The 17,824-nt window shown below is 45.4% G+C and overlaps 2 gene segments (V, D, J or C); one reads left to right on the plus strand and one right to left on the minus strand.

Annotated features, from left to right (window-relative positions):
- Positions 1-253: 253 nt before the first annotated feature.
- On the plus strand, positions 254-12,283 carry LOC141318417 (immunoglobulin kappa variable 3-11-like). The segment is given in 2 exon segments: positions 254-308; positions 11,967-12,283. Coding segments are annotated over 2 exon segments (372 nt in total).
- A 517-nt stretch (positions 12,284-12,800) lies between these two features.
- Positions 12,801-13,204, minus strand: LOC141318433 (immunoglobulin kappa constant-like). The segment is given in 2 exon segments: positions 12,801-13,120; positions 13,183-13,204. Coding segments are annotated over 2 exon segments (342 nt in total).
- Positions 13,205-17,824: the final 4,620 nt, after the last annotated feature.

A 17,824-nucleotide genomic window follows, 5' to 3' on the forward strand; every position in this document is an offset into this window, starting at 1 on the left:
AGTCTCTATGGTCATTATTTATGTTAATTTTTGCCTATGGCGGCCGGTGTGTCGGTTTGCCTATTGCGGCAGGACAATGAATTTGTCCTGCCGCTTCTCATCCTCATAATAGTAGTGCCATCAGAGCAGCGAACAACTTTGACGTGTCTACGTTCAACACCCAATACTGCTGATAGCCTATTACAGCAATAAAACGTTTTAACAAACTTACCGTGGCAAGTGAAGACATTTGTTCCATTTCGAATCCTCCGAAATGGCGTCTCTGAGACGATCACTTTTGGTTTCACTTTATGAGACACATAGCATAGGTGAAAACAGCCCTCCCCAGACTGAACGTGATGACGTTGGGCTACGTGCTAAACTCTTTTGTTCTGCACAATTAACCATTACACAGACAGTTGTATAATTAAATTGTAAGTGTAGACATCACAAGAAAATACAGTAATATTATATCGGGTTTGTATCACGATAAATTAAGCTCTCTTTGACAAGAACAATAAGTTCTCTTACGAGAGGGAACGAGTACTGCGTAAGAAGTATCTTACGCTAGGGGAAAATCCTTTTCTGCGAGATATTGAAGCCAAAAATTATCCTTAATTTTGAAATAATGTAAAGCGCGTTGCAGCAGCATACAGACATAGGCGAAACAGCTTGCGCGCCTATTGGCTGCTCTGCGGCAACTGCAGCAGCCTATTAGAGCGAGGCCTGACGCGACGCCAGATCCAATGGGGGCATTTCGCGCCCTTTGCGTCGCTTCGCGCCCTTTTCGTAGCTTCCCGCCTAAAAGGGCGTGGTCTAGACCTATAAATATCGCTCATAGGCAGCTATTATCTGATTTTTCATCCTTCAAGCGAAGCACACGCATCGCTGGAGCCGGATAAGAAGCCGCCGTTTGACTGCAAGCATCTCAGCGGGACGAGCCACTGAAGCTGCTGGCCACGCCGCCTTCCGTGCCTACCTGCTGCGCTTTCCGGCGCCTATATCCTTTATAATCTACAGTGTGTTTCGCCGCTGCGATACACACTGTTTCTCTAAAAAGAGCAAAGCGTCTTTTTAAAGATGCCTCCATACGGCTCGTGCAGATGCCAATGGTGACTCTGAGGACTTGCCTTGCCTTCTTCACTGAGACTGCTCCCCCGCCCGCCGCGGTGTAGCGCCGTAAAAAGCGCCGTGCCCAGCGGGCCCCGGACACTTCCCCCAGCCGACAAAGCTCGCCGGTTCGCCCGCCTGCTTCATCGACCTCGTCAGCCTCTGTTCCGGACGTAAAGCGGCCGCTGTCTGCCACCGCTTCCATCGACGCCGCTGACGAGGGGGGCCATGAAGGAGGAAGAGGATTTCCGTTTCCCGCCAAAGCGGGAACGCGCATGCTGCTCAGAAGAGGCGATAGCAGCCCACTTATGTCTGCCCTCCGCTGGACGGCGTGCTAAGTCGGCCCTCCCCTCTAAAGCTTGCCGTCAGACGTCAAACCTGCTTCGCCGCGCTTTCGCCGCCGCCTAGCCGCGTCAGCGCTGCGTAACATGGTCTCTCACCGTTGCTGAGAGGCACCCGTGGTTAACGCTTTCTGACGTTTTTCTCGTCCAGGATTGAGTTGAAACCTGAGCCTCCGAAATCGTCCTAGCACAACTGGGAAAACGACGGTGTACGAGTCCCGCTGTTGCCGGACCCCCACCAAAGTTATTCGCTCGTCCAGTTCCAGGAAATGTGACTGTTCCAGTGTTTTCTGCAGCCAACAAACCGGCTCCGTCGCCCGTTTGCCTGCACACAAAAGTCGTTCCCACGGCTACACAGATAAACCCCCAATAAAGTGTATTGTCTGGTGTCCCGGCCACGGCCGATGGTGTTTCACGTGTAAGAATGCCCACTAGCAGTGCTCATCTCTACACACAAGCACAGCGCACATAAAATCGACACAGATCGATTGCGCTTCACAACCGGCCACGGCCGATGGTGTTTCACGTGTAAGAATGCCCACTAGCAGTGCTCATCTCTACACACAAGCACAGCGCACATAAAATCGACTCAGATCGATTGCGCTTCACACGTGGTAAATATGCCCGCTTCACAGTGGCCACAGACACCACATTATGCACGTCAAACGGTTTCTGTGAAAACGAAACCAAAAGTGCATTCGCTCTACGCAGGCGAACGTTGTTTGGAGTGTGTTAAATGTGCCCGCTGCCCCACAGCCACATCCACACACAGACATAATAGTTCCCGCTATCAGCGTGCCCCATGCCTCAAATATCACGAGCACGTTTTGCATGAAATCAGCGTGCATTCGCTCCATGCAAGCGAACGATGTTTGGAGTGTGTTAAATGTGACTGTTCCAGTGTTTGCTGCAGCCAACAAGCCGGTTCTGTCGCCCGCTTGCCTGCACACAAAGGTTGTTTTCACGGCTACCCAGATAAATCCCCAATAGAGTGTATTTTCTGGAGTCCCGGCCACGGCCGATGGTGTTTCACGTGTAGACAAAATGCCCACTCCTCCAGTGCCCATTTCTACACACAAGCACAACCTGTCATACACCCTGCGCGCATAAAATCGGCTCAGATCGATTGCGCTTCACATGTGGTAAACGTGTCCACTTAACAGTGCCCACAGACATCACATTATGCACGTCAAAAGGTTTCTGTACAAACGAAACTAACGTGTATGCAGGCGAACGGTGTTTGCAGTGTGTTAAATGTGCCTGTTGCCACACAACCACATACACACACAGACATAATAGTTCCCGCTATCAGCGTGCCCCACGCCCCGAATGTCACGAGCACGTCTCTGGTGCCACAGCATACCGAAACCACTCCGTTAATGAAAGAACGGAGCGCGCTTCGTATTCAGCCTCTAGCTATTCATGCAAACGCATTGGAAAAGCTTCCAGGGGTCTCGAAATGGGTGCTGGACATTATAAAAGGAGGCTATTCGCTACAGTTTCACCGACGCCCGCGCCGCTATACAGCGCGCGTCGAGACCACAATGCAGACAGAAGCAGCACACCTGCTTCGAGCCGAAGTGGCGAAACTATTGAGCAAAGAGGTCATAGAGCCCCTTTCTCAAGCTCAAAGGGAAGGGGGGCTGTACAGCAGATATTTCCTGGTACCGAAAAAAGACGGGGGTCACAGACCCATATTAGATCTAAGGCAACTGAACAAAGCGCTGGTGAAGCGTCGGTTCAGGATGCTCACGACCAGAAAAATCCTCGCGCAAGTTCGCCAAGGAGACTGGTTCGTGTCAGTGGATCTGAAAGACGCGTATTTTCAAATACAGATAGCGTCACGTCACAGGCGATTTTTGAGATTCGCCTTCGAGGGCCAGGCATATCAGTACACAGTCCTGCCGTTCGGTTTGTCCCAGGCACCCCGTACATTACGAAGTGCATGGACGCAGCGCTCGTTCCTCTCAGACTGAAAGGCGTGCGCATACTGAACTATTTGGACGATTGGCTGATTCTAGCGCAGTCTCGCTCAGTGCTTGTACAGCATACGACCATGTTACTCGATCACCTCGAGAATTTGGGTCTCAGAGTCAATTGGGCGAAGAGCTCACTGTCCCCCAGTCAGAAAACTTCCTTCCTGGGCACAGAATTGGACTCGCTGTCAATGATAGCGCGGCTGTCACCACAGCGCGCAGCAGACATTCAGCGCACAGCGGGCTCGTTCCGCTGCGGCGCGTCTGTCCCGCTCAAAAAAAAAAAAAAAAAAAAAATCAGAAAATGCTGGGTCTCATGGCCTCAGCGTCATCAGTTCTGCAGCTGGGTCTGCTATGTATGCGCCCACTGCAGCTCTGGCTGAAAGCGCGCGTCCCGCGTCAAGCGTGGGCGCCCGGTCGGCTTCGTATCACGGTCAATCAGTAATGTGTCACAGCCCTGAATCCGTGGAGAGCAATCGACTGGTACCAGTTAGGTGTAAGCCTGGGGACTTCCTCGAGAATAAAAGTGGTGTCTACGGACGCGTCCACCTCGGGATGGGGGGCTCTGCTCGAGGGCAGACCGTTTTTTGGCCAGTGGTCAGAACGGGAAAAGCTCCTGCATATCAACTGCCTCGAAATGTTGGCAGTACAGAACGCGCTGATGCGCTTCTGTCCCCAAATAAAAGGAAACCATGTATTAGTCCGCTCGGACAACATGTCAGTGGTTTCCTATATAAATCGCCAGGGCGGTCTCAGGTCCAAAAACCTATACAGACTTGCAGAACGCCTCCTGGTATGGGCTCAGCGCAACCTGCGCTCGCTGAAAGCAGCGCATGTGCCGGGGCTTCTAAACATAAGGCCAGACAGACTGTCCAGGAACAATGTTCCAGCAGGCGAATGGTCTCTACACCCACAGACAGTACAACTACTGTGGAAGAAATTCGGCAGAGCGGAAGTAGACCTGTTTGCGTCTCCGAACAACGCTCACTGTCTGGAATTTTACCCAAAAAGCAGAGACGCGCTGGCCCACGAATGGCCCCGCCGTCATCTCTATGCTTTTCCCCCCGTCTCTCTCCTACCTCAGGTGATAGAGGGGGTCAGGGAAAAAGGATGTTCAATACTGCTGATAGCGCCGTTTTGGGAAAACCAGCCCTGGTTCCCAGCGCTGATGCAGCTGACGAGCACTGTCCCGTGGCCGATACCAGTGAGGAGAGTCCTTCTCTCTCAGGCCAGCGGCTCGATTTGGCATCCTCACCCAGAGCTGTGGTCCCTTCATGTCTGGGCCACCAGCGAATATATGATGAACTCCCTAAAGGAGTATTAAACACGATCACGCAGGCTAGAGCCCCGTCTACGAGACGGCTCTATTCCTCAAAATGGTCAGTGTTTTCGGGCTGGTGCGCAGCTCGCGGCTCGTCACCCACTAACTGTGGTGTGATGGAGGTGCTTTCCTTTCTACAAGAGCTGCTGGACAAGGGCAGAACCCCGTCCACGCTCAAAGTCTATGTGGCGACCATAACAGCGTTCTCGAGCACAACGCTAGGTCAGTCAATAGGAAGGAACGATTTAGTTATTCGCTTCCTGAAGGGAGCTAGAAGACTAAATCCCCCCATACCTCCCACAGTCCCCGTATGGGACCTTTCTGTGGTACTAGAGGCCATGAAAGGTGGACCATTCGAGCCTCTGCAGACGATTGATTTGAAATACCTGTCTCTTAAGACCGTGTTTCTGCTGGCTCTCGCTTCAGTGAAGCGCATAGGGGATTTGCACGCACTCTCTGTGAGCGCGACGTGCATGGAATTTGGACCTAATGACTCTAAAGTCATACTCAAACACAAACATGGTTACGTTCCAAAATCACTCAACACACCGTTTAGGGCACAGGTCATCGCGCTGTCAGCCCTACCGGTCAATGATGAGGAAACGGACGCGAGCCTCCTATGCCCAGTCAGGGCATTACGAGCTTACGTGTCTCGCTCGTCTGCTTTTAGGCAGACAGAACAGCTTTTTGTTTCGTTTTACGGGCGTCCCAAGGGACTGGCCGCGTCGAAACAGAGCTTATCCAGATGGATAGTTGATGCTATTGCGTTGGCATATGCTTCCAAGGGCATGCAGTGTCAGGTGTCAGAGCACATTCCACGAGGGGCGTGGCCTCATCGTGGGCGTGGTCGAGTGGGATTGCCTTGCAAGATATTTGTACGGCGGCGGGCTGGGCCTCTCCGTCTACATTTATAAGGTTTTACAACCTGGAGGTTCCCGCCTTACAGGCCAGATTGCTGTCAGTCTAGATGTTCAGTGTTGTCTGACCTGATGTTATCAGCTCGGAATGCTGCGTCTACTGAGCACAGCTCTAGGGTAGACAGTGAAAGTGATAGCACAAGATGTGTCTGAGCAAACTGTGTGATGACCCTTATTCTTACGTCAGCTCAGGCCGTAACCCCGCCCTGTATGTACGTTTACTTAGCGTCTGAGTGACGCTGCACTATGTGGAAGAGTGCGGCGTTGCCCCTCCCTCTTCCCCGGACTCCCTGTGAGTTCTATAGGTGATTATGAACTGTATGAACCCCGGGCTTTCGCCCTTGGGTCTTTGGTGTCAGATCTCAGCATGCACGGCGTTTTACACTGGGTCCCCTAGCGTAAGATACTTCTTACGCAGTACTCGTTCCCTCTCGTAAGAGAACGTACTCGGTTACTAACGTAACCTCGGTTCTCTCTAGAGAGGGAACGAGTACTGCGTATCTTGCCGTGCATGCGCACGCTCTGGTTGCTTTGATGATGAAAAACCAGATAATAGCTGCCTATGAGCGATATTTATAGGTCTAGACCACGCCCTTTTAGGCGGGAAGCTACGAAAAGGGCGCGAAGCGACGCAAAGGGCGCGAAATGCCCCCATTGGATCTGGCGTCGCGTCAGGCCTCGCTCTAATAGGCTGCTGCAGTTGCCGCAGAGCAGCCAATAGGCGCGCAAGCTGTTTCGCCTATGTCTGTATGCTGCTGCAACGCGCTTTACATTATTTCAAAATTAAGGATAATTTTTGGCTTCAATATCTCGCAGAAAAGGATTTTCCCCTAGCGTAAGATACTTCTTACGCAGTACTCGTTCCCTCTCTAGAGAGAACCGAGGTTACGTTAGTAACCGAGTACGTTTTCTTTTAACTTCGGCAGGGTACAACAGTTCGTAAAAAAAAACAGAAATATATAAACATTGTCATAAACAACAAATTGAACAGAAAAGAAACACAATAAGATGCAAAAAAAAAAAAAAAAAAAAAAAAAAAAAAGTTCTCCTTTAATACCCCGAAAATTTATTGACTGACTCATACATACTATACTTTAATTTGAAATTTATTGGAGTTAATTTTAAGGCTCAATTTACCTGAACATAAATAAATAAATAAATGAATAAAATATTATTGTCTGACTGGCAACATTTAGCTTTGCGAAGTCACATGACTGCACAGTATGATTAATCTACAGTCTAAATTACATGATTACATGGTGTATCATCTTGCTATATGTATTTTATATACTTTTTTTAACAGGATCAAATCTGTTATTCCTCTAACTTTTGTGACGCTTATCCTGATTTATTTATTGCAGCAGAATCACACATGCTCCATTAAAGTATGAGTCACACTTTTCACAATTTCCATCTTTCCAAAGACTTTTCAGAGCATTTCTATTTTTGTTCTTTTTTACAACATTCAACTTCACTCATTTCACAACTTTCACATTATAACTTATACATGTGGCGATATTCACATTGCTGCAAAATATGGTTGTCTGTTCTTTTATAAAGAGACAAATACATTAATGTTCACAAGCTGTTCAGTACAAGTGACAAAAGCATTCAGTAACCAAACTCTGTTTGTCCACACTGAATATCGGAATATTTTAGATCTAGTCACTGTCTTTCACTAGCGTCTCCCATCAGTTTATCTGTGCTTGGGTAAAACTGTAAAAAAGCATTCAGAGACCATGACCATTAATTGAGGTTTGACAGATGAACTTGCTCCTCCTCATCATGTGAACTTGTTTTTGTGGGTTCATGCTCATATAGGAGTGTAGGGTAATGATCTTTGTTTGATAAGTGAGCTAAGCAAGCTGTGAAGCACACAGAGATAGATGTACAAATGTGGAACTGTAAAAGAAAGGGCAGACGTCTGTATAGCATGCAGCAACAAACAGGCAATGGGATACAAGTTCTTTTTTTTTTAAACAGGAAGGAAGATTTAATTACTTGCAGGGCATTCTAGACTAAACCATTCATTGTATAAAAATATGATAACCTGAAACACATGCAATTATGTGATCAAGCGAAAACAATAGCGCATGTACCAATAAAATGAAAAAATAAATAAATATTTAAATAAATAAATAAGAATATAATTTAAGTAATTAAAAGACAATTGGTGATGTTTTTTATTTGCAACAAAAATATAGTGCAATATATCTTAAAATATTAGGATTATAAGAGAGAATAAAAAATATTTATTTTTGTTTATTGTCACCTGCCTATTAATGCTTCACACTTCAGTCCAGTTGGTGGCGGTACTGCACCAGAAGTTAGCTGCAGGCTGCCATAACAAAATAAATTATTTAAAAAAAAAACGGAAAAGAAGGAGGAGGAGGAATGGGAAGACAAAGAAGAAGAAACAATGAGTGAATTTATTCATTTATTTATTTATTGGTAGTTATGGTATACACCACTGTTCAAAAGTGCATTTTGCACAAAAGTTTTTTCCCCCTCAAATGAAATGGATTCTTTTATTCGGCATTAGTGCATTAAATCGATCAAAGGTGACAGTCAATACTTTTACAAAAAAGTTATATTTCCAATAAACGATGTTCTTGTGAATTTTCTGTTCATCAAAGAATACTGAAATATATAAGACTGGATTAGTGATACATTACATTTTAAAATATAGTACAATATAAACAAGTATTTTAAATAGTAATATTTTACTATATTAGTCATATCACTGTTTTTTTTTTTTTTTTTTCAAAAATGCAGTCTTGGTGAGCATAATTTTTTTTTTTTTTCAAAAACATTAGAAATATAAACAAAATATTTCTTTCATTTCACATTGATTTTGAGTTTTTTTTGTGACAATGTTGCAATAATTTGGCTTGACTTTAGCTACATACAGTATTTATGTATTATAAATAAATCCATGTTTTTATGTATGTAAAGAGAACACAGAGATAGCTTTTCATTTACACAGATATAAAACGCAGTAAAGCGCAGGAGCAGCAGGTGCATCCTGTGTGTGGAAGAAAATCTCCACGGCTCACTGCAGCTCTACAAGAGAAACTTCAGCACCTCATGAACTTCAGAACCTCTTTAGGAGTTTTACCTGTAACCTGCACAGAGCTGAAACATTTATACACACCGAATCAAATAAACTCTAGTCAAACTAGAAATATGGCCTAAAACTCACATTAGCATTTGCAGAGGAGATTATGTTCATCTCAGAATATAATCTTGCATGTGCTGCATGTTCAAACCACAAAGGGGTTTGTTTACAAGAAATAAAGATTCACAACTGAAACCACAGAAACTGTTTTAAGCTTTATCAAACATTTCATCCTTAGAAATATTGCTTGCATCTGTCTGCTAAGAATAAGGCACTGAAAGATGTTCTTGACAAAAATGATCTTCAGCTTGATCTCAAATCAGTGCTATAATGAGCGCTTTTGTTTAATACATCTTTACGTGTCGTGTTTCTATTGTGGCCTATTTAGACGTTTTTACTCTTTTACTATGAGTTACTAACATATTGTACGCTGAGGTAAACCAGTGTGTCATGATCTGGGCTGTGGGGCTCCCCTCAGCCACCTGAGGTCGCTGTTTTCCCTTCCCTGCACACACATCCCTAATTGTACACTCCTGTCTAGTCGTTATCACTGATTACACGCACACCTGTTCACAATCACATCTGGTCTATAAGAACACTCATTTCCCACTACTCATCCTGGCTGCATTGTCTTTTGTCTTGCATGTTATTTTGTGTGTTCTTGATCTTGGCCCTTGACCGTGTTTCCTGTTTTAGTTTATTTAGTATTCAGTTTATGTCGTGTTGTGCCGTGTTGGCCTTTTTGTTTGTTTAGTTTGTTTTCATTTCATTAAAAATACTCGCCTGCATTTGGACCCAGATCTCTTCCATCTTCTATCGTGACAGAATGCAGCCAGCATCGATGGGTCCAGCGGGGAGTAATTTTTTTTTTTCTTTCTGAGGAGGCGGCGTCTTTTGAGGCAGCGTCGGCCGCTCGGTTCGAGGAGGTTATCTGCCGCCAACTGGCCGAGATGGAGGCCTGTAGGGCCGAGTCGGCGCGACGGCGTTCCCGCTTTGCGGTGGGGGTGGAGTGGCTCTTCCGTGGGAAGGCGGAAGTGTCCGTGGTCTCTGTTCCTGACGCGCAGGTGACCACGCTCTCTGTTTCGGACGCGGCGGTGACCGCTCTCTCTGCTCCTGACGCGGCGGTGACCGCACTCTCTGTTCCGGGACGCGGCGGTGACCGCTCTCTCTGCTCCTGACGCGGCGGTGACCGCTCTCTCTGCTCCGGACGCGGCGGTGACCGCTCTCTCTGCTCCGGACGCGGCGGTGACCGCTCTCTCTGCTCCTGACGCGGCGTTGACCGCTCTCTCTTTTCCGGATGCGGCGGTGACCGCTCTCTCTGTTCCGGACGCGGCGGTGACCGCTCTCTCTGTTCCGGACGCGGCGGTGACCGCTCTCTCTGTTCCGGACGCGGCGGTGACCGCTCTCTCTGTTCCGGACGCGGCGGTGACCGCTCTCTCTGTTCCGGACGCGGCGGTGACCGATCTCTCTGTTCCGGACGCGGCGGTGACCGCTCTCTCTGCTCCGGACGCGGCGGTGACCGCTCTCTCTGCTCCTGACGCGGCGGTGACCGCACTCTCTGTTCCGGACGCGGCGGTGACCGCTCTCTCTGCTCCTGACGCGGCGGTGACCGCTCTCTCTGCTCCTGACGCGGCGGTGACCGCTCTCTCTGCTCCGGACGCGGCGGTGACCGCTCTCTCTGCTCCGGACGCGGCGGTGACCGCTCTCTCTGCTCCGGACGCGGCGGTGACCGCTCTATCTGCTCCGGACGCGGCGGTGACCGCTCTCTCTCCTCCGGACGCGGCGTTGACCGCTCTCTCTGCTCCTGACGCGGCGTTGACCGCTCTCTCTGCTCCGGACGCGGCGGTGACCGCTCTCTCTCCTCCGGACGCGGCGTTGACCGCTCTCTCTGCTCCTGACGCGGCGTTGACCGCTCTCTCTGCTCCGGACGCGGCGGTGACCGCTCTCTCTGCTCCGGACGCGGCGGTGACCGCTCTCTCTGCTCCGGACGCGGCGGTGACCGCTCTCTCTGCTCCGGACGCGGCGTTGACCGCTCTCTCTGCTCCTGACGCGGCGTTGACCGCTCTCTCTCCTCCGGACGCGGCGTTGACCGCTCTCTCTGTTCCGGACGCGGCGGTGACCGCTCTCTCTGCTCCGGACGCGGCGGTGACCGCTCTCTCTGCTCCGGACGCGGCGGTGACCGCTCTCTCTGCTCCGGACGCGGCGTTGACCGCTCTCTCTGTTCTGGACGCGGTGGTGACCGCTCTATCTGCTCCGGACGCTGTGGGGCTCCCCTCAGCCACCTGAGGTCGCTGTTTTCCCTTCCCTGCACACACATCCCTAATTGTACACTCCTGTCTAGTCGTTATCACTGATTACACGCACACCTGTTCACAATCACATCTGGTCTATAAGAACACTCATTTCCCACTACTCATCCTGGCTGCATTGTCTTTTGTCTTGCATGTTATTTTGTGTGTTCTTGATCTTGGCCCTTGACCGTGTTTCCTGTTTTAGTTTATTTAGTATTCAGTTTATGTCGTGTTGTGCCGTGTTGGCCTTTTTGTTTGTTTAGTTTGTTTTCATTTCATTAAAAATACTCACCTGCATTTGGACCCAGATCTCTTCCATCTTCTATCGTGACACAGTGCCTCTACTGCTGTAATGGAAATACAACTAGGTTTTTTGAAGCATTTTAAACCTAATCTATTGGAGCAAAATGTCGGTTTTCAGCAGTTTTAAACCATCCTTTATGCAAAAAGGAAATACTTGTGTGTCTTTCTAACATCAACAGATGACTATACAACTGTAACATGAAACAACATGTGGATCTGGAAAGGTCGATTTGACCAAAATCAGGTTCTCCCAGGCACTTAAGCAACCTGAGTGATGACGCACTGTCGAGTCCACAAGATGGAGGGAAGGCCATAAATATGTCAACTGGAATGCAGTTTTTCTGCTCTAATTACCCTGAACATTTACATATACAGCAGCACTTTGCATTGGCAGTTCATGCTTCAGTGCTTTGAAAGAGTTTATAGGTCTGAGTTTAACACAGAACACAATTGCCATCATCAGTGTCACAGAACAACAATGACTTCCATCGCCATTTTTATCTTGATGCTTGCAGTATTTTATCAGGGTTCGTATAATTAGCCTAGATCTTTATTGCATAAACTAACTTGTGTCATACTTGATATTTCATGGCATATGTGACTCTTTTAGAGTGCCGAGGACAGGTCATCATCACTCACACACCTTTAATAACAGCAGCCCAACCAGGACAAGAAGTACGATTAAACTGCAAAGCCAACAGGCCGGTGCATCTTAATGACCACATGGCTTGGTACTTCAGGGAACCTGGAGGAGCTACTAAGCTACTCATATACCGTGCCACAAATCGATTCACTGGAACTCCATCTAGATTCACAGGAAGTGGGCATGGAGCTGACTTCACGCTGACCATCAGTGGAGTCCGGCCTGAAGATGCAGGACATTATTTCTGTCAGAGTGACCACACTGGTGCAATATTCACACAGTGATAAAGAGCCGTACAAAAACCTCTGTCACACTACACTGATACAGCTTTGATTTGAATACTGAAAGCCATTTGAACACTGAAACTGTTTTTTTTTTTTTTTGTTAACAACAGCAACGCTGATTACTCAATTTGTAATCGACTGCAGGTGTTGTCATGCTTCACTGAGAGAAGCTTATTTGAGTATCTGACATGAAATACTTTAAGGAAGTTAATGTTTCGCACAAGGTCACAGAACTCATTCTAGAACATTTTTAAGCATTTCAAATTCTTTTGTAACTATTGAATTATAATTCATTTAGACTTCAAGACCACCCTGTGTTATTTGAGAGGCCACCTGATATTAGTAGAATATTTATTGTAATATTTGTACTTTAAACATTTATTTGTTAAAGCAGAACTAAGAAGAGAATCAAAGATATCAAGGCTTTTATTTCAGACAAAAGAGAAAAATCATTGCATGCTCTTGAATTAAATCAGAGAAGCAGAAGTGAGACATGAGCAGGAAGGCAGCAGCAGATCTACTGTGAGCACTGATCTCTGGTCAGTTGTTGAGTGACGGCAGGCTGGCCGCTGCGTGTGGCCTCACAGCTCACTGAGACGCTCTCCATCCACTGCTGCTCAGAGAGAGTCAGGCTGCTGCTCCAGCTGTACAGACCGTCCTTCTGCAGGAGCCCAGCGCTGCTGTCCTGAGATTCACTGCTGCTGCTGCTGTCGTCCACCTTCCAGCTCAGACTCCAGTCTGACGGGAAACCCTCCACACACACAAGTGTCGCTGTGCTCTTAGATGAAATGTCTGTGCTGGACGGGGGCAGGATGCTCACTTTAGGAGGAGTGACACCTGAGAAGAGATCAGAGCAGCAGGACAACTCACTTAAGAGACATCTGAACACATTTTATTACAGATGAATGTGACAGACAACATTCCTACCATCTGTTTAAGTAAAGTAGTATATGATGAAAGTTTTTCAAGACTGACTGGCAGGCACTCTGTGAACCCCACGGTCAGGACATTGATGGGATCACAGAGTGCATTACTGGATACATAAACTTTTGTGTGGACACTATTGTACCAGCTAGGACAGTAAATTGTTACCCTAATAACAAGCCATGGGTGACTAAGGACATTAAAGCCATTCTAAATAGGAAAAAGAAGGCATTCAGAGAGGGTAACAAGGAGGAGGTGCATGTTATACAGAAGGACCTGAGAATAAAAATAAGGGAAGCTAAGGACAGGTACAGAAGGAAGCTGGAGTGGAAATTTCAGCAGAATAACATGAGAGAGGTGTGGAGTGGTATGAGGACTATCACTGGTTACAGGTCAAGCAGCAGCGGTGGAGTAAATACCAGCGTGGAACGGGCCAATGAGCTGAACCAGTTTTTTAATAGATTTGATACAGTTACCCCGATTCTCCCTGGTAGTGACTCAGCAGCTGAGCAACAACGACTAGCCACTTCACCTGCCCTCTCTTCCCTCACAGCTCACATGGATGGCCCTGCTTGTACTTCATCCTCTGACCCCTCGGCTGATAGTCATCACCTGAGAAGTACTGGTTCTCAACCTCCAGTGATTATATTTACTATTGAGCAGGTGAGAAGACAGCTGCAGAGACTTCACATAGGCAAAGCTGCAGGCCCTGATGGTGTTAGTCCCAGGGTCCTGAAAGTCTGTGCCCCCCAGCTGAGTGGAGTACTTCATCATGTCTTCAACATGAGCCTGAGTCTTCAGAGAGTCCCCGTCATGTGGAAGACATCGTGCCTCGTTCCTGTTCCAAAGATACCACGTCCCAGCTACTTGAAGGATTATAGGCCCGTGGCTTTGACGTCACACATTATGAAGACTCTGGAAAGACTCATTCTGGAACAGCTCCGGCCCATGGTCAAACCACTTCTGGATCCCCTCCAGTTCGCCTACCAACCCCGTTTAGGAGTGGAGGACGCTGTCATCTTCTTGCTGAACAGAGTCTACACCCATCTGGACAAGCCGGTAAGCACTGTGAGAATCATGTTTTTTGATTTTTCAAGTGCTTTTGGGACCATCAGGCCGGCCTTGTTGGCAGAGAAGCTGACAGCGATGCAGGTGGACGCCCCATTGGTGTCCTGGATGGTGGACTACCTGACTGGCAGACCACAGTATGTATGCCTACAGAGCTGTATGTCAGGCAGACTGATCAGTAACACTGGGGCGCCACAGGGGACCGTCCTCTCTCCCTTCCTCTTCTCTCTCTACACCACACATTTTAACTACCGCACAGAGTCCTGCCACCTCCAGAAATTTTCTGATGACTCTGCAGTGGTTGGATGTATTACTGGTGGCGATGAGAGGGAGTACAGGGCTGTGGTGGATAACTTTGTCACTTGGAGCGAGAGCAACCACTTACTGCTTAATGTGACAAAGACAAAGGAACTGGTGGTGGATCTGAGGAGGACAAAGGCTTTAGTGACCCCTATAAGCATCAAAGGGGTCAGAGTGGAGGTGGTGGAGGAGTACAAATATCTAGGAGTGTACTTGGACCACAAACTGGATTGGTGCAAGAACGTGGACACTGTGTACCGGAAGGGTCAGAGTCGCCTCTACTTTTTGAGGCAGCTGAGGTCCTTCAACATCTGCAGGACGATGCTGAGTCTGTGGTGGCCAGCGCCTTCATGTATGCTGTTGTCTGCTGGGGCAGCAGTCTGAGAGTGAGGGATATCAACAGACTTAATAGAATCATTAGGAAGGCCAGCCATGTCGTGGGAGAGGAATTAGACTCTCTGACAGTGGTGTCTGAGAGGAGGATGTTGTCCAAAATAAAGACTATACTGGACTTTCCCTCTCACCCACTCCACACTGTGCTGACCAGCTATAGGAGCTCGTTCAGCAACAGATTCCGACTCCTACGATGCACCACTGAGAGTCACAGGAAGTCATTCCTGCCTGTCTCGATTAAACTACTGAACTCTGAATTATAATAATCACTTTGTTACTGCATATTCACTTTGGTACATTGATGTCATTCTCTTTACTATGTAAAGGTTTTTATACAAATAGAAAATATGTTTTCTTTTAGATACTCTTTAGATATAACTCAGGGATTTAAATGCAACCTTGGTATTTGATATTTATTATAATTTTAATTTTATTGAGACTTTTTATCGTCTGTAACGAAACAAGAATTTCCCCTTGGGGATTAATAAAGGAATTTCTGATTCTGATTCTGATTAAATGTAATCATATTTACAGATGTTTTATAACAAGTTAGTAACTATAAGCTTTTGCACTGCTTAGATGTTTTCACCTAGTTGGGTAACAAGTGAACTCAATATTACCACATCAACATACATCCAGAAAAGACTCAATAATTAAGGTAGGTGTTATTAAAAATGTTCTCAAACTTTGTGAAAAAGAAGTACACTTATTTGACTACACATCAAAGCTGAAATACACAGAAGTTTCAATAGAAATTGCAATACACTTCAGACTTTAGTATATTATTTTGTAGTTTATTTTTCCATAATAAGTGCTATAGATCTATATGCTGAACTGTACTCCTTCCAGCAAGGAGTAAAATATATTTCATAAATGTCAAGTTGGCAAATTTAAATAATAGATTTGTATGCAAAACCATTCAATATATTAGTATTTTTGCCTTTGATATTGTTGCTATATCTCACATATTATGACAAAATTATCTAATAGCATGTCAGTTGTAAAGATGTTTATAATAAGCAAATTTTATAGTAACTTTTTGTTAAAAGTTTGTAATTTGACTCTCAAATATAAACTTTTACTTAGAAATATTTAGCATATCAATTAGAAAATGTTTTCCCCAATACAAATTAAAACATTCAAATTATAATGTCATACATTTTAGTAAAACAACTGCTTTACCTCTACTTGCTATTGTGATCAAATCTATTTCAATAATAAAACTTGTGAATTGCTTTATTAAAAAAAGGAAAATTACAATCTAAACTCCAGCTGATTCACTGATGATAAACTACTAAATGTTCGTGAAATATCATCAGAATATCCTAGTAAACTCTTGAGAAATATCAGCTGATATCTGAGTCTTTGTATTTGTGGAAAAGGCACATTTAATAACACTTTAAAATTAATTTAGTTTAAAATTCAATATCTGACACATATGGGACACATTTTCACCTGAAAGGAAGTAGTTTTGAATAAGTGCACCACCCCTCTGTTTAAAACTGACTGTCATTGATCAGGACTGAAAACAGCAGCTCTGGTCTGTTCTCACTCAATCTTAGCAAAGATGACTGCAAACACTCTGATGATCTGCTCTCTACTGCTTTCTATTGCTGGTAAGATTAAAGCTAAATATTTAATGATTAATGAATGCTTTTTATCATTTTTCTAATGTGTCATCTGTTTGACTGTAACAATGATGGCAGGTTGTTTTGCTGAGATCATTCTGACTCAGAGTCCATCAGTGGATTCGGTGTCTGTGGGAAGCAGCGTCACTCAGGTCCAGCAGTACTTGTTTTACACAGAGTTTAGCCTGGTATCATCAGAAACCCGGACAAACACCCAAACTCCTGTTCTCCAGTGTTGGTAGCAAAGTGTCTGGAGTTTCTGAGAGATTCACTGATGGGAGATCAGGAACAAACTCCATGCTCAAAATCAGAAATGTCCAGATAGAAGATGCAGGAGATTGTTACTGTCAACAGCATTATGAAACACCACGAACACAGTGATACAGAGTTGTACAAAAACCCCTCCAGTGAAAGAGGAACTACTGATTTAGACAAACACTGCACACATATTACACTGTGACTGGACTCTGTTTTTTAAAAATCTAAATAGTTCATATCCCATTGCAAAGAACCTAATCTACTGCATTTCACTGATAGTTAAGGTTTAGATTTGGCTATGTGATACTGATCATACACCAAAACTAACAAGTACTGCTCTTAGAAAACATCTGACCAACTCAAAACAAGCATTCAGACTTTAAAGACAACAGAAGTACAGTAATTATGAAATGACATATACATTTCCAAACCTGTATGAGATTCTTTCTACTGTTGAGCACAAAAGAAGATACTTTGAAGAATGAACAAAACAGTTTCTGGTCTCTTCTGACTTCATTTCATACTATGGAAGTCAGTTGTTCTTCAAAATATCCTTTTGTGTTTAGCAGAAGAAAAGAGACTCATACAGGTTTGCCTGCATCTGTTCAAATATTATATATTTTTTTCTTTGTAAACTTTTATTGCAATCCAGTTGTGTGACTCCTTCCTGTGGCCACCTTGTGACGTCTCATCAGTACATGCTCTCTTAAGTTTTAGCAAATTTTAGTATGTGCCTGTATTTATTGATTTATTTATTTGTGAACTTTATTTTATTTCAGTTTTAGTTTAATTATTTTAATACTTTTTAAATGTTTATGTTGTTTTAAGTTGAGTATTTTTATGTAATATTTATATTTTAAGTTTTGTATTTGTTTTTAAATCTGATTTTTATAGTTACTTTAATCCAGCTTTGTTTCAAATACTGAAAACCATTTGAAAACTGAAAATTACTAGTTCCGGTTTTGTCAAC

The sequence above is a fragment of the Garra rufa genome, chromosome 1 (assembly GCF_049309525.1).
Source record: "Garra rufa chromosome 1, GarRuf1.0, whole genome shotgun sequence".
In the NCBI taxonomy this organism is placed as follows: Eukaryota; Metazoa; Chordata; class Actinopteri; order Cypriniformes; family Cyprinidae; genus Garra; species Garra rufa.